The 24,182-nt window shown below is 40.9% G+C and overlaps 1 protein-coding gene across 39 annotated transcripts in view; it reads right to left on the reverse strand.

The window, feature by feature from the left end:
- Positions 1–1,694: 1,694 nt before the first annotated feature.
- celf2 (cugbp, Elav-like family member 2) overlaps positions 1,695–24,182 on the reverse strand; it is a 490,833-nt gene continuing 468,345 nt past the window's right edge. For 5 of the 39 annotated variants that reach the window (XM_044185296.1, XM_044185288.1, XM_044185285.1 and 2 more), the window contains 5 exons: positions 20,587–20,721; positions 17,308–17,436; positions 13,163–13,360; positions 11,451–11,594; positions 1,695–8,548 (listed from right to left, as the gene is read on the reverse strand). In XM_044185296.1, the coding sequence (XP_044041231.1) occupies positions 8,421–8,548; positions 11,451–11,594; positions 13,163–13,360; positions 17,308–17,436; positions 20,587–20,721 (734 nt within the window). In that variant the 3' untranslated portion in view covers positions 1,695–8,420. Of the gene's footprint in view, positions 8,549–11,450; positions 11,595–13,162; positions 13,361–15,421; positions 16,480–17,307; positions 17,437–20,586; positions 20,722–24,182 lie in introns of those variants that run through there. The other 34 variants (XM_044185301.1, XM_044185298.1, XM_044185297.1 and 31 more) reach the window with 21 other exon arrangements.

Consider the following 24,182-nt stretch of genomic DNA (forward strand, 5'->3'; position numbering starts at 1 on the left):
ACACATGTCAAACCCTCCTTGATATCTGTGAATGAAATGTAAAAACTTTGACCTTTGACTTCTCTTTCCTGTCTCTCTACTGGGGATGCAGTTGTGACGGTGAGACAGTACGGGAGTGGATCGGACACAAAGTGGACATACAGTGGACAGGCCTCGCCCAGGACAGCGGACAGCACAGGAAGGAGGACAGTGTGGGCCAATCCCTGATGAGGGAACAGTTAGCTGTTGCCTTGATTAGAGTCGGCCCTCTTATTGAAAGCATCAGCCAATTCCAGTGTGAGTTAAGCTTTTATCACAAACAGCTGGGAGAGCGGAGTGAACTTTGGAAAAGTCAGAAAAAATACATATTTTAGCATTTCTCAGCTGGATTATAGCGAGTCAAGAGGCTTTGTAAATCAGACAGAAAGGGGAAAAAATGCAGTACTTGAAGGTATAATTCGACATTTGGGAAATGTGCTAATTCACTTTCTTGCCGAGAAGACTGATACCACTCTCATGTCTGTACGGTAAATATGAAGCTACAGCCAGCAGCCGGTTAGCTTAGCTTAGCATTAAGACTAGGAAACAGCTAGCCTGGCTCTGTCCAAAGGTAACAAAATCCGTCTACCTGCACCTCTAAAGCTCACTACGTTATATCTCGTTTGTCTAATCCGTACACAAACAGAAGTGTAAAAATGCAGGGTTATGAACCGGACTATTTCTTTCTTCCAGAAACTTAGCATCTAAAGGCCTGGTCACAACAGCATTTAAAACGGCAAAATTTGGAGGCAAAATACATTTTTTCCAATGGAATTGCTGTGATCGGTGGAGTATAAACTGCTCCATAAAAGAGTAATGGTTTGCAGTTATGATACAGGAGTCGTTGGTACAAATAACCTTTTGAATAAACTGTGTGAACTTATTGTCCTGTCAACGACCGAGCTCAGTGGTTAGCAAGCTCGCTAGCTCGGAGAGATTCCCCCTCTTCATGCTTTCTTGAATGAAATGATGTACTATTCTCAGAACAAAATGCCACGGGGGCGTAAACGGCCCAGCACAGAGAAAATAGAAAGAAGCTTGTGCCCAGCTGGCTAGCCTGTTAATAGCGGTTAGCTCGCCAGCTACAGTAGGTTACCTAGTAGTTCCTACATCACCAAGCTTTGATAAACACATATTTTGGGAAAATGTGCAGGTGAATTTTGCTGGACCACTGTCTGGTATGACCAGCCCTTAAATCTCGGTAAGAACACGAATAAGCGTATTTCCCAAAAATATCGAACTATTCCTTTAAGCTAAGAAAAAAATGCATTCAGCTTTTCTACACCAAGCTAATGTGCTTCTTAGTTTTTACAGGTCAAATTTTGGTTAAGATTCAATATGGAGTCAGCAGGATTCCCAGGATCCCGTCTGGTCGTTTTTGACGGCTTATTTCTCAACTGTCACGCGACGACTTGGGCTACACAGCAATATACATACAAACACATTCGATGTATATTTACTATGTTTAGTGAGAACAGCATAGAGAGTTGTCACTGGGGATGGAGTCAACTTTACTATGTGGTAAAAACAAAAATGTGAACACGAGGGGAAAAGATAGAACGAGAGAGACTATGAAAGAAAGAGAAAGAGAGAAAACGAGAGAATGGCAGGGAGAGGTTGTGAAACAGTACAACATCAGACAGGCACTGGAACATAACAACACAGAGAGAGACAAGTATTAGGAAAAATGGTTTAATATAGGAGACAGAAGCAAAAAACTGCATCACACAAGAACATACGTTTACAAAAATAATTCTGACTGCTTCAGCTACACAGTTAGTTCACAGAGAAAGACAGAGAAACCGGAAAAATCTAAACAGCTAAAAGCAAAAAATTTCTAATTAGTTGATCTCTTTATTAAACTAATACATTAATCCACTGAAGGTGACTAAATATTTCTATTCCTTCTTTTTCTATAATTGTCTTATCGTGTAGACGGCACAATACAGAAGTCAAATGAAACTTACCGCTGTTGTATAGACAAACTTGCTAGAACTATTTAAAAAGCGAAAATGAAAGATCTGACACTCACCTACCCTCTGTTTTCGGAAGAAAAACAAAGAAAGAACGAAAGTAAGAAAGAAAGGTAGAAAGAAAGAACAACACTCAAGTGATGAAAAAGAAGTGAAAGAAATAAAGCCAAAGATCTTCTAGAAAATCTTATATCAAAAGCCAACTTTCTTGATGCCAGCTAGAAATCATACTCGGGGACCAGTCAGGGTCAGGCCACACCACCAGGCCAGACAGCTTTTTTTTCTAAGATTTTTTTGTTGTATCCTTTAATCTCCAGTATAAAAAATTCCACTGGTACAAAATGCATAAGTACAATCAGTTGTAGAAATAGGAAAGCCTGCATTTGTTGTACTTTTTAAATCCCATCCAGTGACAGATTTCGAAGTGTTGTCAAACAAACATACATCACACTTACAGGATCCACTGAAATGCATTGACTTTGGCTTCTCTCAAGACAATAACTTTGAAACTACTGAAAACCTTTTTGAGAATTAAAAGAAACGAAAAAAAATTGGATAATTTCTACAGACAACAAGCTCTTTTTTTACGGCACGGAAAGAGAAAACACAAAACATTTTTCCTCAAAAAACTTGACATAAGCCATAATGCAAAGAAACGACAAGATCATTTTTTTTTTCCTTTCAGATTTCATTGTTTGATAAATAGCACTTAAGATAATTAAGAAAGAAGGAGAACAGAGAAGTGAACAGTGACAAGATAGAAATATTACAACGAGCATCGGCGATGACAGCCCCTGAGGTGAGCCGCTCGACAGAAACTCTGTTTCTACGACCCTCTTGTGCTTCGACATTGAAACAAAGACAATATGCTTCACACTGGACTGTGCAACGTCAGGCTGTGTGCAACTCGGTGAGATTTGGCAATTTACAACGTAGTTTTTGGGACAGTTAAAATGTCTTCAATCACAGACAGCCGTATAAAGTGGCGTGCTGTGAGTCGACTTGAACAGCACAGATTATGTAGCCTCCACACTTAACGAATAAAAGTTATGTGAATTGTGCGAGAGTGAGGTGACGATGAGAGATCGTAGTTCTCGGATGCAAAGATTTTGACACTGCAGCGGTTACGACGTGAAACCTGCGCACACACTGGTCAGAAATCTGGTCCATTAACACTGATTGGACTGGGACTCCTCCTGTGCAGATTTCATACAGGTAGTTATGGCTGTTTGTGGCACTGCTCATGTACTGCATTTAGGAAAAAGTCTGCTCGCCTCCCTCCATGAGATCAGATAAAGTTTGGTATTGGGTTTGGCCTTTGAGAGGATAATGAAAGCTGTATTGCCTTCATCTCGGCTGTGGCTGTTGTTTTGCCTGTGCGGACCCGCGGACGTGACCCTTCCTCTCCAACCAACAAGCGCTTTATTTCCCCTGTCGCTATTCCAATAAGACGTCTCTCCACAAAGCCCTGTTTCTAATAACCCCGGATAGCTTGGGAGACAACAACCAGACGGAGAGCGGCATCCTTCAAACAGGCATCTCGTTTTCTCTCCTTCACTGCTGCGAGGACAAGCGGCCATTTCAGCTTCTCTAATGTGGCCGATTGGACGAAATGGCGGAAGAGCGAAACCCAGACTTTGACAAGTGGGAGGTTAACTGTACACAAAAGTGAACCTAGACTTGGCACACATCACTGACTGACTGACAACATCTTCTACTCTTATAATACTGGTACAACGCTCCCTGGTTAAGGCGACTGGTGAGCTTCTGTAGAAAATAATGCTGCCTTTTTTTTTTGCAGAGCGTAAACTAGGCTTTCAGGGAGGGGTATCGGGGGCAGTTGAATAGACTGACAACACTGTGCCATGTAAACAGCTTGACTATGAGAATGTCAATGACACACTTTGGCATCTAAACATGATTTTGGCCCATTACACCACAAGACTGACATATGGAGAAGTCTTACAATCACTTAAAAAAAAAAAAAAAAACATCAAAGGAGAAGTTCAGCGGCGAAATCAAACGAGTAAAAACTTGCTCCGGACCGTCCCGCCTCTCTCTTTCGACGCTCCGACGGCAGCATGTGCTTTTTCCTCAAAACATCGAGGCTCGTTTGTGAATGAGCGAGTCTTGCCCTGTGCTTACATCATGAAAGAAGCATGCTCGTCTGAGGTGATACACAAAAGTAATGATCCTCGCCGTCTGAGATAAACGGCGCTGGCTACAACTCAGAAATGTTTTGAACCCAACAAAAGGGATAAGAGGATTTGGAGAAATAAGGCTCGGCGTATGACTCTCACCTCAATTTTCGGCGGAGGAGCGGGACAGTGTGCGAGAAAACAATCAAAACAATACATACTGAAGCCTGATGTCTGTGTCTGTGTGTGCGAGATACTAATAGAGAGAGAACAGGAGTGCAAAGATTTGTGGTAAGGCTTTGATGAATAAAACGGCTGTACAATGGCTAAAAATATCAGTGCGTGACTCTTGTGTGTGTGTGTGTGAGTTTTAAAGTGTGTGTGTGCACGCTGGCGGGTGGTAGTGGTTGCTGTAGAGGCTTTCACACTCAGGGGCTCTCATGCACAACAAGAAAGTAAACTGTGAGGTCTGCACGAGAATGTGTGTGTGTGTCCGTGTGTGCGTGTATATAGATATATATATATATGACACATGGGCACTTTTTTTTTTTTTTTACATCTTTACAAAGAAAAAAAGCAAACATGACATTTTCAGGCAACAAGACCACAGAATAGCAAGTTAACAAACTCTTTTTTAAATCTATATTTTAAATATGAGGGATCCATACAAAACACTTATAATAAAATACCCATGTTATCAAATAATTTCACAAGAAATACACTGACGCGCTAGGCAGGAAGTACCTTCAGAATTTGGCACTAAACTCCACTGATCTTGTCTTTTTTTCTTTATAAGACATTTTGCTGAACAACAAAACACATCTAAATATTGTTTCCCACGAGAGAAATAAAATTATAATGACATTGATGCTTCACAAGCTGACATTATATATATATAGATATATTTATATTTATATATATTTTTAAGAATTTTATATAGCTAATTAACCAACAAGAAATTTAGCAAATAGGGACTCCTTAAAAAAAGAAAAACAAGAAGAAAAAAAAAACAACAAAGTAACTATTATAGTAATATGAAAGGCTTTGTCTATTGTTCAAGTAAACTGATTTTTTAGTCTTCTCTTGAAAAACATGAGAACATTTAAGACCGTTAGACTTGTGATGAAACCACAACTAAACTCACGAGAAGCACCGACGTTAACGCAGGTTACAGGTATCTTAGTATTTTTTTCCTCTATACATTTAAACAGTAGAAAATATAGGTCATTTCATCATGTGCATTTAAACCACGGATTGTCTATCTGTGAGTCAGTTCAGCAAAAGGTGACACAAGTAGGTAGCATTTCTCCCACCCAAACAGGGCAAATGTCTTTTTTATTTTTACCTTTAAACTACTCTAGAAAAAAGTGGTTCTATATATAGACTTTGAATGAGAAACAGAGCCACTTAAAATGGCCTTATCAAAAAACTTTACACTGCCTGAAAAATATAAAAACCATTGGAGAGCTCTGAGAGAGTCTAATATTGATCAGACAGTTTTCACTCAAAACTGTTTGGAAGTAGTCTTATTTCTCAGAGAAACTGGCGCGGACTGCTTCTGGCCCGCGCTCTGTTTTTCATCGGCGCCAGAAGCAAGATGACGCGCCAATTCCTGTGGTGAACTTTCAAGTTTACTTTAAATGAAGAAGAAAAAAAAAAAAAAACTGACAAAAGAAGAAGAAGAAACAAAAAAAATGCAAGAAAACATACTGAATGGAAATCACTTTGCCACAGATTGTTTTTTTTTCTCCAAAAAGAACATTTGTTTTTCCATAAAAATCTCAGTCTTTTTTGTTTTTCATATGAATGCAGCTTTACATCTTTTTCACATTGATTAATTTTCTCACCCACCCCTCCCGTATCGCCTCACTCCCTCCCTGAAACCCTCCCGGAAAACAGATCCAAATGAGGTCACATGCAAAAAAAAAAAAAAAAAAAAAAAAAAAAAAAAAAAACACAAAAAGAAAGAAAAAAAAATTCATAAAAATCAAAGTCCAAAAAAGCTAAAAGTTCAAAGTTCAAAAGATCAGTAGGCGGAGGAGGAGGAGAACCAGGTTATGATCAGGTGAGCTCGGAAAAGACATCAGAAAAAACAATGACGGGGGAGGAGGACGATGACACTTTTTTTTTGGTGGGGGGTTTTTGTTTTTGTTTTGTTTAAAGTTTTTTTTGGGACGCCACGGAGACATGCTAGGCAAACGATGAGCTAACAGGCATGGAGATGGGTTGTTCTAAAAGGGGGAAAGAAAAAACAGGGGAGAGGAGAGAGTTACACACAGAGAGCCAGAGCACCACACCACTACAGCATTTTTGTAAAATCAGGAGAAACAACAACAAACAACAACAAACAAACAACAACAACAACAACAACAACAACAATGCAAACCGGCAGAATAGCAACAGCACTCACTGATTTCATTGGCAATTTTTTAGCTTTGATTTTGTTGTTTTTTTAAATTATATAATGTTATAGGTCTATACTAACAGGCAACAACAAAAACACACACACTTATTCAAACACACACACACACCTACACACACACACACACACACACACACACACACACACACACACAAAACAGAGAGCACCCAAAGCTTTATCCATCAGATCCCAGATGGATGTTGTCATTTGGGAGAAAATAGTCATATATTTTTTTAGGGGGGGTGGGGGGTGTCTTTTCATTTCTTTCTTTTTTTAAATCTTTGGAAGGGTGGGGGTAGGGGGCTACGAACAAACAAAAAACGGAAACACTCAAAACAAAAAAAATAAATTAAATAAGTAAAAACGCGAGAAAAAAGGTAGAAATTTGACAAGTGAATGAGTAGTCCCACTACGGATGGAGAGAGGGAGAGAGTGGTGAAAAGAGAGAGAGAGATGGATGGATGGAAGGATGGATGAATGCATGAACGGCACAGAGAAATGTTTGTGTGTAAGTGAATAAATGACACAGGGAGGGCGGGCGGGGGTGGGTGCGGTTCGAATGGCAGCGAAGTGTGTTGTGATTGTGGTTTCTGCACTGAAAAACATGGAAAACACCGGAGAACCCAATTCCACGAGACTTCTCCACAAGGGTCTACTTTAATGATGCTGTATACTTTATAGGAGTCCAATAACTTAACGATAGGCAATAAATAAAATCCTTTTTTTTTCATCTGAGGCAGTAAAAATGTATAAAAATAGAACTGCTTTTTTACAAATAAAATTTACAGGCCTGTGGCTTTCTGTACTTTGAATTATTTTTTAAATCTTTCAACAAACATCAAGTATTTTCAGTTACCACCTTAACCCATAAACTCTTTTATTATTAGAATTATTATTATAGCCTTCATCAAATTCTGGATGTTATTTTGAAAATGTTCTACATGCCGTAATATCCCTTTCACAACAAAGACCAATGTGATCTGACCCAGAAAAGTAGTTACTAATTATTTTTTTCATCTTCTGAGAAATAAAAAACAGTTTTTTTATTTTCACATAAATAATAAGACGTAGTAGCTGGAGTGTGAGTGGTTTTTTTTCTTCTTGTGGTGGTGGACTGTAACTGTACGGCAGGCTGACGTCGCCACTGACTATAATGTAAAGAGGCCACTAACGTTTTGCAGCCTTTGCTCCCGGGTTGCCAGCAGGCATAGAGGGGTTTTAGAGAAGCAGCGGCGGCCTGCAACCAACACCGCGGAGGTCAAAGGTCGAATGTGCATATCTGCATACGCGTCAAAAAAAAAAGAACCCTTCACCAGGCCTCAGGTTCAAGAGAGAGAGAGGAAAAAAAAAATCAAAAAATCATCATGGCTCCTTTGTCTTTACCTCGGTTCTGACTGTAACTAGTCCTCAAAAATGTATAAATAATCACTGAGAAAGAAAAAATCAAATAACTTTTAAACAAACTTAAAAAAAAGCTACCCAAGATAGCTACTTCCTTCCATTGTAAAAAACAAAATTGCACAAAGTAATGGCGGTAATGGAAGCGTTCATGTGTGTAAAAAAAAAAAAATTAATTGTAATAAATAATAATACTTGAAAGCTAACATAAAAATCTTCAAAAAAAAAGCAAGAAAAATAAGAAAAAAAAAACCAAAACAAGGCGTGTGTGTCTCCCTCAGGGTGGTTGTAGGTCGTCTCCCCCTCCCTCCCACATCCCTCCCTTCAACCCCCCCATTACCCCCCAGTCCCTGTGTAGAGAGGTCGTGGCTCGGTTTGCTGTTTTTTTTTTTTTTTTCATTTTCATTTTTTCACGGGGGGACTTACCCTAGCAGTGCTAACATGGGGAGCAGATAGACCCTAGTGCTAAGATCAGTACGGTTTGCTGTCGTTCTTGGAGCGCTTCAGCTGCACCTTCAGCCGCTTCATGCCGATCTGGAAGCCGTTCATGGCCTGGATGGCTGCCTGTGCCGACACTGGATTGTCGTAGCTGACGAAGCCTGCGGGGACACCAGAGAAAAGTGGACAGTGAAAAAACAGAGAAGGAGATGGACTGAGAAGAATGTGACAACGTGGTCCTTTTTTCCACTTGGCATTAAACTTGCAACAGGGATCGTTTTAAAACATTGAATTATTGTTAAATTGGTTGATATAGTTTTAGAGTTGCATGAGTGAAAGTAAGATGGAGTGTCTGCTAGACCTAGCTGGTATGTTATCCTTTAAGCAGACCGAGCATCAGACCTAGCCCCACTTATCTCTTTGTACTGTACGCTGCGCCGCGAAAAATTCCACTTCTTAGAAACATGTTTAATTTGTATCTGGCCGGGTTGGAGGTCTGGTAACAGGCTAGTGAACCAGACCTGGATAAGCAGCTGAAAAAGCATGGATGGATGGTATAATGAGACCATGGCTGAGATGATTAGTCGCCTCTATTTTGCCACTTGTATTGCTTATGTTAGCATCTCTTAAAATGAAGACCACATTTCTGATAATCCTCATTGTGTCCTGTCTAACATGAGAATATTCAGTTCTTCAGTCAGGTTTTCCTGCCTTTTCTCTTTGTTTTGTGCCATAAAGCAGTGCAGCAGATTTCCCCCCCACATCTGACTCACAATATAAAATGCAGGCGGAGCAACTATACTGTCTCAAAATGAAGGTGTAATAATAAACTGATGAGGCACCCTCACCGTGTTTCTGTGTCTCGAGATCTGATTTATCTGGATTACATTTACATCTACATTAAAATACACCCCTGGTACACAATAAGAAAAGATTAAACTTTAATGACTCCTGGAGGGGAACTGGGTTGTTGCATCAACAAAATAATTAAAGAATAAAGCCAAGTAAAATGGAATATACATAATAGTAAAACAAATAGAGGGTGGGGGTGGGGGTGGGGGGTGGGGTTGCAGTGACACTTCCAATGTGAAGCATCATGAGTCTGTGAAATAAGGGCAGTAAAATCCTGAGACAAATACTATGAATTCTAAATAATATGACTAAAAACACAGTAAAACCACAGTATCTGCTCCAAAAATATTACACAAACATTTTGACCAGAACTTGACAAAGGCCACTGTTGGTCAGAATGTCAAAATAAAGGTTTTGGAGCAGACAGTTAGGTTATATTATGTTTTATTTTATTTTTTTGCTGTCTCTCACAGAGCCATCATGTGCACACTTCACTTCCTCTCGTAATATCTGCAACCTCTAAAACTGACAGTAAACTCCTCGTCTCGCTTGTCTCACATCCATCCTCACAATCCTTTTCTGACAAGTATCCCTGCTGTCTGTCTGTGTGCTGTTCCTTCTCGGATCCATGCTTGATTTGTTTCTGTTTCCCTTAGTTGCTACACGAGGAATGGAGATACATTATATTTAGGTTTTGTTGTCAACATGGACAAATGCTATGCAGTAGAAAATCTAAATGCATTTCACCCTGGGTTTGAAACATTTTTGCTCTATTTTCTTTACATGCCAATCATGTACAATGTTAATACCAGGTGGAAAGGAGTCACATGCTGTCCCAGTTCAGGGGTGGATTCCTTTTAGTCAGGCCAACAAGGCTTGTCCCATTTTAACGGCCCCCATGAATGTGGCCGAGAGATATAATTTGGAGGACACAACTGGTGTGTCCTTTGCAGCCCTCAATATCTCACAACCCATTTTGAGTCTGTCATTTGTTTCCTGGAGGATTCAAATGATCCTTGTCAACTTGTCAAGTCGAAGTGGAAATATCACAGGGAAATGCAGGAAAGTGTTCATCAGGTTTGAGTGGTCATCAATCACAGGTAGAGGGACTTTTGAGTAATACTTTATTTGACGGGTCATGTAATTTCCTAATAATTTCTAAAGAGTTTCCTGGAAAGAGGCAGAATTTGAGTTTACTTAGTTGTATTGAGTTCATACTGAGAAGTTATTGATTTCCAGAGGGATTTCCTTGAAAGAACTGCTAAAATATTAGTAACTGCAAAAACTCATTTAAACCCAAGGAAATATTCATGTATTATTGGAATCTTTTTGCTCCGTATTTATCAGCTGTATAAGCTGCCTGTGGACAAATTTGACATGTTTGCAGCTGGTGTACACTGACCAAAAGACTTTCCGCAGTAACTTATGCTGGCATTTAATTGGACTTGAACATCTCGTTCTTTCTTAGAATTTGTGCCAAATGACAGTTGCTTTCAGGAACCTTCTTAAGAATTTAGATACATATAATTTGCTCTCTAGAAAATTATTAGGAAACTATGGAACCTGTGAAGCAAAGTATTTTACATGATAGAAAAAGCCACTGAAGGATGGAAATTACGTAAGCCAGACTTAACCGCCACACGAGCTTCGTTCTTGTTAACCGGCTTGACATGTTTAGTCTACCACTGGCTATTTGAGGACAACTTCTCAGTGGTAAACTTAAACATTTTTGACTTCATGAGTTGATGAGGAGAGCATGAATTCATCACTATTTTTGGCAGGCCCGTCTCTTGCCATGTTCACGTCATATGGGATAGAAGGTGCAGATGGGAAAGATTCCCAGACAGACTTTGGTTGATGTGAGGCATCCATACTTGTTTGCCCTTTCAGGCGCTTCCCAATAGTTATGTACCAATATCTGAGTTTTCCAGTTGTAATTACGACTTGAATGTTGAGGTCAATGCTCTTTACAAGCCAAAAACTAGTTATTATAATAATTCCATATGACATGAACATGGCATTCAGTTCAGCCTTCATCTCCTCTAAAGGACCCAGCTTTGTATCGTGGGTTGTATCCTTCAGAGGACCCTTCAGAGGATCCAGCCCCTGAACTGGGGCACAGCTAGTAAAGAAAAAGGACAGATAACAGCAGGCATTTGTGTGCGTTTCCCTTTTTGGAAGCACACACTGACGCCTGTACTGCTGCCGTACCGAAGCACTTGCTAAGGTTTGTCTGTTTGTCGATGAAGACTTTGGCAGAGACCACGTTTCCGAAAGGCATGAACATCTGGAGTATGTCCTGGTCTCCAAACTCCTGGGGCAGGTGGTAGATGAACAGGTTGGCACCTTCGGGACCTGGCGGGACGAGATGCAGAGCAGGTATAAGGTCAGAGTGGTTTTTCATTAAGCAAAACTGCAGGAGAGGGAGCACTGCATTGTGGCAACTGGCACTGTTGTGCTGTCGTCATTGGAACGCAGCTGAAGCACACCGCTTAGCACAATATCGCATGACCTTGGGTTTGTTATTGCTTTTAAACAACATTCTACAATTGTATTGGACATTAAACAAAGATGAAAGCTTTTGGTTTTCATATAATAATTATATTTTGCCTCTCTACTAACAAAAGAAGTTTTCTGTTCTCTTGCTTTTGATTCATTCATTCTTTCAGCTGCATGTTGTCTCTCTTAAAAGGGATCATAGGTCCCCCTCTTCTACCACGCATCCTAATAATCCTACTAGGTCAGATCTCTCAGAATCATCAAATATGCTCTCCACTGCCAAATGAAGCTGGGAGGGAGCCCAATATTTGTCTCATCTTTGTCTCCCTGCAGGGTTTAGAACTCCTGGATGGATTGTCAAAGAAAGAAAGCATCTTTACAAATGGATCTTTGTTGGGAGCAGAGATGAGAAGCGTACAAACAAACAGTATGTGGCTCTATTCGTTTTACTAGATATTTCATCATCTGGTTTGTATTCAGCACTGTCTTTTGGGAAAATTTAACTTCAACCGGCAGGTTCTGTATGAAGGTGGCACTTTGCAACATCACTGATATCTCTTCCACAATATAATAAAATGAACTGTACAATCATCAACACATATATTGATGATATTCATGGAGAAGTCTGATTAACTAACTAATTCATACTGACTATAAATTTTACATATTATGCTACTAAAGTAATGTCAGGTTTCTTCAAAATAACACTGAAAGTAATTGTGAACTGGTAAATGTTCAGTGAATTTTATACCTGAAAAACAGGCATTGGTCCAGGTATTAATAAACAAATGTCGGTCTTTGGTAAAAAAAAACGTTTTAAAATTAAATTCTGAAATCAATAGAGTTTGTGTGAGAGATATGTAGAGTTCATTATTTTCAGGAATGTTATGTTTTTTTAAATATTAAAAAAAAAGGGTTAAGATTGGATTAAAAATATCAACAATACACAAATGTCTCAAATTTGAACAAAAGCACCCTGTAGGTCGACTTTTTTCCACACATTTGTGGGGGTTTTTCCTCATAATTTCCTTTTACTAGAAGCATTTTCTGAGCGGTTCTTGACGGAAAAAACACAATAATAATAAAATGCGTCTTTTTGCAGCAGGAAACGCAACTTTTGGGTGCGTGGCAAAGAAATCCAGGTGAGCATTTGGGGTCCTGCTCCATTTAAAAAAAGTGTTTGTTTACATATTTATTGTACAAATAATCATTACTACGCTGACTATGTATGGGATGCACTGATCATGATGATAATGATCATAGGTTTCAGCTGAGATTTTAAATGTCTCATGTTGTTTTTGCAGTTCTACAGAGTAAATCCTGGAGGAAATACTGAATATATGTTTGTGAAAAACTAAACAGTCTGAATTCTAACTCCCATTGAGCAGCAGTGATGTGCAGACAGACGGCCCCAGGCTACTGACCCTCTTTCTGGCTGCCAGCAGCCCCTTGCTGCTGCAGCAGTGACTGGCTGTAGAGGGTGGGCAGCGCTGCGGCGGCATACTGCTGGATCCCTGAGTAAGCCTGCGTCAGCGCGTCCATGGTGCCTGCCGTCCCGTTGGTAAGCCCTGCGCCACCCAGGCCTCCATTTAGAGCCGCCATACCTGAGAGCATTTGAGCAACTTTACATAAAACCCAACAATAAAGAAAGAAGAGTGCACTTACTCATTAGCGCTCCCACTGAGGTTGTGTTTTTACCACACATACACACTAACACACACACACACACACACACAAAAACATACAACTGTTACCAGACGTCACACACACACACACACACACACACACACACACACACACACACACACACACACTCACACACACACATACAGATGTTCACACAGACTACACTGTAAGTTACACACATCACATCACACACAAAAGACACATCAATACTGTCTACGCACGAAACACAACAGCTAACAGGTCACAGCACAGGACACACAAAGTATCAGTTCAAACACAAAGAAGTACAGTATGAGCGTAGCTGATGACAGCCAGAGCTGCACACAGGTGTTCTCCAAATCAGAAGCACGCAGCGATGCATGCACACACACAAAAACGCAGACGCATTGTCTACAAATCACTGAGACAAAATGAAAAACACCCGAATGATCACGTGAAAACACACTTTGTAACCCACCAGCAGGGGCGTGGCTAGTAATGCAGGGGCAGCTAAAGGGACACATTTCCCCTGTTGGCCCCCATTTGGTCATTAAAATAGTCCTGTTGGAGCTTTTGTGCATTTTCATTAGCTGTGGGCTCCTTTTGCTCCATTAGCGACAGCACTGCTCACTACTAAAACCCGTTGAAAGGGGTTTACAATCTACATTTTTACATTGCGATGATTGATTTTCAGGGTCCCAACTCAACAGTTTTTAATCTCAAATTTGTCAACAAAGCCAAGCACGGAGGACCTAGGGAAAGACGATATCCATTAGCATTATGGGTATTGTAGAAGCCTGCGTTTTCAGAGACAGAAGCATACTATATCTCTGGTTCTACGCCATCAGTTTTGAAAATTCTTTCTGTTATTGTCTATTGTGAGTCCCTCACCTTTAAGACCTACGCCTATGAACACCTCTGAAGCTTTCAAACATGTCATATTGACAAAAAGTCTCCTGGCTCTAGCTTCATACTTGATAGACAGATACAAGAGTGGTATCAATCTTCTCATCTAACTCTTGGCAAGAAAGCAAATAAGTGTGTTTCCCAAATCTTCTGTTACTTTAAATTAGCAGGTTGCTCTGTTAATTAAAGTGTTTTCAGCTCTGAAGTATAATATTGTATTTGTTCACATCTTATGCTGTTCTGTTTATTTGACTTTGTATGTATTATTTAGTTTTAATGCCTTATGTAAAGACCTTTGCCTTGTTTGCTTTCCACAAATAAAATCGATAGTGGTGATTTATTCACATAACAAAATGAGCCCAAATATAAACGCACTTGGCCCAGGACATGCAGGGTTTTTTTTAAGGCACCCTAATAAAATGACAAAGAAAGATACATATTGAAAGATTTATTCGTTCAACGGAAATTTAAATTCCACATAATTCGCATTGGTATTGATATGTGAAATCCCATAATGGTACTAAGAAGTATGACAAGAGAATTATCTTGCCATACATTCAGAACAGCTAAGTCAAACATCAACAGCGAGGTGTGATTTGATGTGCTTTTCCAGCCTGTGACATCTCACTTTAGGGGTGAAGACAAGCACGTGTGGAGCGTGGAGGGAGGTGTGTGTGTGTGTGGGGGGGGTGTCGGGTTTAAAAAGTGAAGGAACGCAGCAGCAACACTCATTAGTTGCTTGTAACGGCTTAATATCACGGCGGAGGGCAACTTGTCTGAGGGGGTCTGACATTGGCTCGGCGTCCTGTCGCCTCACCGTCAGACACAGTGAAATAAATTATCACCGCAGAGCTCTGGATTATAGGTCACTCATTTATTCAGGAATAATTGCACCGGTGACCTTTGCAATTCAATTAAGGCCTAGATGTGTTTAAATGAGGGCGGCTGGTGGCAGTGGGGGTGGAGGGGCGAGGAGGGGGCACAACGGGGAGAGAAGGGGTAGCTGGTACAAAATGGGATGCAAAACCAAAGTGACCCATTCTGTTTGAAAGGACGAGCGTGTGTGTGTGTGTGTGTGCGTGTGTGCGCGAACATGTCCTGTGTTTCTGTACCTGTGTGCGCTCGAGTAGACGCGTATATGATTTACACAGCGGATACAGCTACTCCAGCCAAGGAGCGGTAAAGGTCAGAGGAGAATAATGTGGTGGAAGAGGCCGGTAGTACAGGATCTCTGCTGTAATAACAGCGCCGATTAAGATCCCGGTCTCGTCTCCCCAGAGGTCAAAGGCAGGGCACACACCGCACAGCTCGGCAGACGCTGGTAGACCCCACAGGCCGTGCAGTCGATACAATTCACATGTGGGTAGAAACGTGTATCTGCTCTGGATCAAACCATACTTTCAAGTAAATCCTGACAACATACAGTGACTTATTTAGACTTTAAATACAAAAGCACTTGATACTAAAGCAGCGGCCCTGCAAATGCCTTTTATCATAAAACTAACACTAGTTTGTCTTTTCATATCTTTTGTTTTTTGTTTGTCAAGTTTTTGGCATGAAAATGGTAATTTTTTTTGTTTTTGGAAAGACAATTTTAACCTTTGTATTTTTTGGCATGAGCATTGTCCAATTTGAAATTTTTTGTTCATGAAAATGTATGTATGGCATGTAAGTGATCAAATAATGTAGTTTTTGGCACAAAATAGTAACATCTTGTACTTTTTTGCAGAAAAATGGTCAAATTATGGTCATTTTGGCAAGAGAATGATCACATTTTGACATGAAAATGATCAAATTCTGAATTTTTTTGAGGACATGAGAAATGTCTGAAATTGGCAGCTTTATTGAAAAAAAAAAAAAATCCAAGTTTGAGTTTTGCTTTTAGCCACCCTTGCAACCCTCTAATGTTCAAACCCCTTGTAGAGATGGAAAACACAACAATGATACAACGAAAAAAACACCATGTGAAACAACTACAACATGGTCCCACACACAGAGACAGTCGCGTGAGGTGACAGCAGCACGCCAGCTCTGCCACGATGGCACAGCAGCACTCTTACAGCAAGCATAACCCAGGACACAACCAGGAAGCGGATGGAGAGATGGTGGAATGGAGGAATGGATGGATGAATGGATGAAATATCTGCAGCCAGATGAATTAATGAGGTAGCTGCCATTGAGAGAGGGAGGACAATTTACTGTCAAGTGAAACTGAGACACAGAGAGACGACAGGAAGAGCCAAACTCCAAAGTGTAGTTTGGTTTGTAGTTTGGCGTTTGTTGTGCATTTGTCTTCAAACATATACATTCTGAATACATTTTTTATGTTTTTCTTCTTGTTTTCTATTATCTTTTCTACTGTTTTATCATTCTTTGTTCTACCTTTCTCTTATTCAATGTTTCATTTTTGTAAAATATGGACTTTAATGTGTAAAATAAAGTCAATGATTGATTTCATTCTCCAAAAATCAACAAATGATTATCCAATTTCATCCTACAAGTTACTATGTACTTAAAGTATAAAATATTTCCATGTAGACTATGATACAATTCTGTACAGCCATTGGCATTAGAGTTGGACAACTGCATGGGTTTTTTCATGTACTCAGCCTTTGTTTTATGATATTAAATAAAGCATATTGGCAAGTTTGTCTTTCATTTTAGTACAAATTCTTCTTTAACAAACTCAGTTTTCTTAGGTTTTAATGCATTTTAATGTAATGAGTTTGAGTGACAAATCTTTTTCTTTTCTTTAAATTTGTCAAAATTTAAGATTAAATATGAGAAATTGTCAGTTTTAATTTAAAAAATCATATGCAACGGCCTTCAAAAACCCATATCAATCGAACTCTAATGATCGCCGTGTTGGGTAGCTGTAGCGCTGCGTCTCTCTGTATCGACTCACAGGTCGCGGTAGTGATGTTGCCGTTGGGTGTGGATGGTCGGAAGTGGCGGTGTAGGTGAAGGTGGAGTGGCTGATGACAGGGTGAATACTCACTGTTGATGCTACCTGCTAGTGCATTAATGTTGTTCAGGCCCACAGTTGCGCCTGCCAGGCCCTGCAGGGTGCCCAGAGAGGTGAGAGAGTTCATGGCACCGGCGTTGGAGCTGGCTGTGGTGCCCGCTGCTGCGGGAAGAGAAGAATACAGAGGGAAGTAGGAGGGGAAGGGAGGGCAGGAGGGAAGGGGGGGACACAATGAAGAGAGTAAAAAGAGAAAGGAGGGATAAGGACGGATGTGAAGAGAGAAAGTAGGAGACAAAGAAACAGACATGTTATACAAGCATTAAAAAAAACCCTCAAGGTTCCTCGTGTAGAGGGGATGACTTTCCTATTAAATACATATTTGAGTTTATACAGAAGGTGCTACGTGTACAATTTAAAATCAGTAATTCGTCAAAATTTTGAAATATTTACAGTATGTTACAACTGCAAACAAGTGAAATCACTGCTGAGAAGACTGGCTGGCTGCCTCTACATTCCTACCTCTACGAAGGAGGTTATGTTTTCAGTGCTTTCTTTGTAAGTTAGCAGGATATTGGATCTCAAAAAAATCTCTCAAAGATTTGAATGGAAATTGGTGGAAAGTTGATTAGTGATTAGGTTTTGGTGGAGATAGCGCTACCATGTGGCCAGTATCTATCAATATAGTCCACGCCCAGTTCAGCCTAACCTGATTTTCCACTGTTTTGAATTTAATTTGGAGAACTTGATGGCATTTCCCCTTTAGGGAGTGCTACAGCAGCATGATACATTTCAATATCCATAACTCAGTGGTCGTGAGTTTGACTCAAAAATGTGTCAAATGCTTGACTTTTTCATCGAAACAGAACACTATAGCAATCACCATGATTGACTCACTACTGTGTGTATTTTGATGCAGATCCGAATCCAGGTGCAGATTAAAAACTTTAATTTTCCATTATTAAAATTCAACCAGGCAGAACTAAATTGCTGCCTTGGCAGAGGTTATGCTCTCTGAATGTTTTAAAGATTTGTCTGGTCACATTTGCAGGAAGTGGGAACTATTCTTCAAGGGCAAACAGAGCTAAAGCTTTCTGATGATAAAGAGTAATGCTGGGAGGCCAATGGAGAAATCACTTCATGATATGTTTATCATTTAAGTAGAGCAAATGTGAAAGGAGAAAACTAGAAACATCTCTCTGACAAGAAGCACTGGAGTTCAAGGGAAATGGGATCTTGAGGCAACCAATTTCCTCCACAGTGATCTCAAACTTTTATGGATCTATAGTGTGTCTCAGTTGATTTGATGGTACGCTGATGTTGAAATATTACAAGTAGTGCCTTTAATTAATCTAACAAGTTGCGGCACTTTGACCCTACATATAAAAACCCCGTGTACAAAATTATATGTAGATGAAAACACATCTATGGTTTAAAAGAAGAGAGCTGTATGGTTTGTTTTGATCAGGAGATATTCACAAAGGCAGGCACATTGGAGGATTGCTACATTCAAGGTGATGCTGTAATTACATTTAAAAAAAACAAAAAACGACCATCCATAAAAAGGAGACATATGTACAGAAAGGCAAGAGCACAATCAGAAGAGAGTTTTTATGCTTACAAATAATCTTTCGAAAATGTTTAGAATTGTGAAACTTTTGGAATTCTTTCTTTTTAAGGTATATTTAAATTACTTTTCCCCGAGCACAGTTGGTTTTAAAATCAGTTGGTCATGTTGTCACTGACACCAAAACACACAATTCAAAACAGTAGACACACACTCACACACATACACCTGGACACACACCGATGTGAAATGTGTGCCATACATGAACTACTATGTCAGTGGTGGTGGGTGAGATGGCGGGAAGTATGGTGCACAAAGCTCACAACCTTGTTCTGCTTTTAGACAAGAAAAAAAAAAAAGATTGAACCTATTAATTTACCCTTGATCTCATCAAAGCGATGCCAACAAAGCAGGATTGCCGCTGAATATATTAAGAAATGGTGTGATAAAGGGAGCATTATGTCGGCACATGGTGCAAAACAAAAACGCAAGCCTGTCTCCATGCAGAAGTGTCTATATTTATCAAACTGGCGTGACGTTTTCAGTTTCATTGACACATGCAGTATAGCGCCACTCATTCACGCTGAGCACTGAGTAGCTCAACCTTAGTGTGTACTATTCAAGGTTGGACTGACATTCAGAGTCAGAAAGAGAGAAAGAGAGAGGGAGGCTGGATTAAGAGAGAGAAGGTGAAAAGTGGAGAGAGGGAGTGAGGAGAGGAAGATAGACGAGAGAGAGCGGGTGAAGAACGGGCATTCACGCCAGTGCTAACCGGCTCGATGGAGACAGGAAGTGGGATGGAAGCGGCGCAAGTGTTAACTTGAAGGAGGAAGAGAGGGGCTGGGGGGAGGGTAGCTTTTCATATTCATGCTCTGTTGGATGTGCGCTCCAAAAGAGACAGCAAAACCATGGCTGCTGGAGCGAGGACGAGCCGACATGAAAGGGGAGAATGATGGAGCAGAAACAGGGAGCTTGTCAAAAGGAGGGCAGCAGCAAAAGACGAGAAGAGGGGAGGAGGAGGAGGAGGGAGAGAATGAGGGAGTGTGGGAAAAAAAGGAAAGAAAGAATCTGAAGGTGGCGATATTTAACCTGAGCTGAGTTCAGACATCAACCTGCTAGTTTTTAACCCCCCAGCCATGAGCACAGACAAAACACCAACACACATACAGGTGCAAACAAACCCCGTCCACCGGGAAAAAACAACAACTCTACTGTCCTAAAGCTTCTGTGTGGCTCTCTAGAGCTGGTGAGGTTAGGCACAAACAAAGAAATCACTAAAAATAGAACACGAAAACACAGATCTGTACCTGACGGAAACATTTAAGCACAAAACACACATACATGCACACGCGCCCACAAATACAGTGCGTGTATCATGGGATGGCATAGTTGTTGGGCCACATGGTGAGGAAGTGAGGTTTTCAAAGACAGGAGGATGCAGGTAGGCAGCGCATCAACAACACAGCATGGTTTCTCTATTAAGATGAAGGTCTGAAAAGCGGAGACGGTGGATACACACACCATGGCAATGTGCCAGAAAGAAGGTCAACAACACTGACGAAGATCTGAACAATGAAGATGGTCATGTTTCAGCAACGATGATTGCTTGATGGTTTCAGTGATGGCGGTGAAGTGCCGGGATCATGGGGCGACAACACTGGTAATGGTAACGGTGCAGAGCGGAGGACGTAGGCAGGCGTTGGCCCCCCCGGCGTCGGACCCCCCAACCTGAGTGGCTACGGTGTTACCTGGGCTGGCCAACGCTCCCAGGGAGGCGGCGTTGGAGGACAGGGGGTTTGCGGTGGAGGGACTGGCTGAGTTTTGGGCCGCCGCCGCCGCCGCCGCTAAAGTGGCCAGGTTCTGCAACTGCAGAGCACTCATACCTGGAGAGAGGAGCCAGAGAGGGTGGTGTCAAACCTGGGGAGCGAGGCTGAGGCGTGGCTGGGTCGCCTGGCTGGACCGGGACAGTGTACCAGAGGACAGTACTGAACACGAGTTAGCTGCGTGTGTGTGTGTGTGGATGTACTGTACTTATATGCCTGGAAACAATCCTCACGTTTCTGCTCTATCTTTAGACAACTTTAACTTATCTTTGCCACTGTGAAGAGTCTGTAGTGTGTGAAGGCAAACACTACAGCAGCTAATAAGTCCCAAATGTGTATAAATCAGTAAAAGCAGATGTTGTATTGTTTAGGTTTAGTGAATTTCTCTGAGGCAGAGCTGCTCTGAAGGCAGAAATAATCTCATTGATTTAGTTAAACCTATATTTTTCTTTTCTTTCTTGGAGAAGGCTAAAAAAAATACAGGAGGAAACTGACCTTCCTAGCCTAAGCTTTTTTTTTTTTTTTGCCAATTATATCACTTGAGATTCAACTAGAGCTTTATGAACAAAAGTCTAATTGGTCAATAAAAATCTACATGTTTACAATACTGGGTCATGATTACGTCTCTATTTCACGCTGTAATTAACGAGGATAAGGGCCACAAGTTTTAAAACATTCATGTACTTTAAGCCTGCCTCCTGTCAGTATCAGTCAGGCTCTAATCACAATGGCACATGATTGAGATGTTTGGCTTTTCACTAAATATTAAACTGTGCTCCATTCAGCAGTCATGCTGTAGTTCAGGGCACCAGCAGGCTGAACTCTCCTCATTGTTAATCTGCTTGCTGGCATTAGCATACAGGCCTATACTTAAGCATAATTAACGACTACATGCCAACACCCAAATGATGGTGAAGCAAAGGCTATAAAACACCTTCTGTGAGTACAGCTCAACCTTTCACCTTACTCCATGAATATGTGTGTGTTTATGCAAGTGTGTGAACATTATGAGGCATCAGAGTAAAACCTCATAAAGCAAACAGTCATCAGAGCAGAAGTTGTTCTTACCACGGAGAAGCTTCCTCTGACTCATGAGGTTTAAAGTTAAAGGGTGGACACTGTCAATGTGAGGTGTATGTGTCGTATATACAGTCTGGATGTATATACAGTACCATGGAAATACACTCACACACACACACACGTACAAATAGACACACACAAGACACCACGAAGAAGATCCATCTTGTTCGACACCGTGGTGAATGGTTTGAGGTTGTAACATCCAAACAGAGATATCCTTCATCCAGACAACCAAACGGAACGCAGCCAATGACAACAGATGGCTGGATTTATTACTGGGATTCACAGTTCTGATTGGTTAATTAAATATGAAAAAAAGAAGGCCACTGCCAGTTTCTAAATGCTCTGTTCTTTTTTCGAGGTCGTCGTGACGAGCTGCTGCAGCAGGGAGGATGTGTTGAGTGGAAAAACAAAAGTTAAACATGTGTGTGCCTGCAGTAATGAGCATGTATATTTGTGTGTGCATGTGTGCCACTTTTTTTTTTTTTTTACTCATCTGTGCTTACTTATGAGCGCATGGAAGCCAAAACCAATCTTGTTTTCAAAGCGATTTTCTCCAATTTTCTGTGACACATCAAAAGCTAAAATGGATTTCTATTTCTACGCAAGGTGGGAATAAAACAGCCATTGCTGTCATTCTTTCCATCACATTCTGTAAATGCATGCTCAATCTCACACTAATTCAGTGGGTTTTTTTAAAGGCAGAAAATGCACCACATGAGCAAGACGAGAGGCAGTTTCAGTGCTGCTGGTTCATGCAGACTCATTCTCTACACTACAGAGCAGGTTGCTCAGAGAGAAGAAGGCTGTTTATAGGAGCTCTTCTTCATGGCTCCTTATTATAATGTAAAGGAGATTTTTATTTCACTGCCCTTTCTCCTCAGTGGGGTTAGAAAGCGGCGGATAGGACGGGTTCGACCACAGAGGCTCAGATCTAGCCACACAAATCTTTAGGGATAATACCACTTCAGTATGTTTACTATGTAAACAAATAGTAATTGTAGAGCTTTCTATTGCCATTGTGTTGTATTCACTTCCTTCGCCTTACCTTGGCTGCCCTTGTCTCTTCTTTCCTTTTGTTTCTTTCATTCCTATTTTCCTTATCTTTTCCCTTTATTTCTTTCCTTTACCTTTTTGTTTATCTCTTCCTGTCTGCCTTACCCATTCCCGTTTTCCTTCCTGACTCGTCATTCCTTTTTTTCTGTTTCCTTTCCTTACACTTTCTTTCCTTTCTTTTTCATTTCCTTTTTTCCCCTTTCATCTCCTTCATGGTATTTTTCCTTTCTTTTCCCACTTTCTTTTCCTTTTTCCTTTCCTGCCTTTTCTATCTTTGCTCATTACTATATTTCCTCTTGTTTTTGCTTTCCCCTTCTTACTTTCTTCCTTTCCCCTTCTCTTTCTCATTTCCTTTCGTTTGCTTCAGGGACTTTTTCATCTTCTTCCTTTCCTTTGTTTTCCTACCCTTTTCCCTTTCCTGCTCCTTTCCACCATTCCTCTTTCCTCATTTCATTTCCTCTTTTCCTTCTCTATTTCCTTTTCCTTTCCTTCCTTTCTTCCTTTTCAATTTCCCATATCTGCCCTTTCCCTCCTCTTCTTCTATTTCCTTTCCACCCTTCTTTCTCCCCATTTGATCCATGCCCTTTTACTCCCTCCCCTTTCCTTCTCTTTTACCCTCTCATTTCTTTTCCCTTCCTCCCTTCCAATTCCCAATTTCCCCCCTCTTTTCCAATTTTTTCCTTTCCTGCCTCTTCTATCGTTTCCTTATCTCACCTTCTTTCCAGCCTTTTTCTTGTCTATTTTTCCAGTCCCTTTCTTTTCTTCCACACTCTCTTTCGGTCTCTCTCTCTCTCCGTGCTACCTCTTTTCTTCCTTTTCTCAAAGCAGCTCTACACCAATTCTTACTTGCATTTGTCAGAGGTTATCTTCCTCATTGAACATTCATTGTCAAGACAGGTATAAGGAGAAAAGGAGCAGGCAGGAGATAAAAATAACTGGGATAGAGGAGAATAAAGTGGAGATGAAGCTGTACAGAGAGAGAAAGAGAGAGAAGGCAAAGAAAGATAGACAGTAGGAGACAAATACAATCTACTTCCCACTTCAGAGTCGGAGTATCCGGGCTGTGCAGATGGCACGTCAGTGTGTGAGCGACTGAGTACATATGTGTGCGAGGATGCATGTGTATGTGTGTGTGCGCTCCATGCAGCCTGTATGGCAGAGCTGGGCTGCACCAGGCTGGTGTTGGCTGCGTCTAATTGAATGCTCATTGGTGTAATTGAAGCCTCTCAGCTCTGCAGCTCCTCGTGTTAAAGACTGGGACCAGATGTCATTCAGCTGTGTCACATCTCCTGCCAATCACTAATGCTCACTCGCTCTCTCTCTCTCGCAGATGGAGGACCAACAGATCTCCAGATTCAGACACCGTTACTTACCCTTGGTTCCAA

Source organism: Siniperca chuatsi, linkage group LG23 (assembly GCF_020085105.1).
Source record: "Siniperca chuatsi isolate FFG_IHB_CAS linkage group LG23, ASM2008510v1, whole genome shotgun sequence".
In the NCBI taxonomy this organism is placed as follows: domain Eukaryota; kingdom Metazoa; phylum Chordata; class Actinopteri; order Centrarchiformes; family Sinipercidae; genus Siniperca; species Siniperca chuatsi.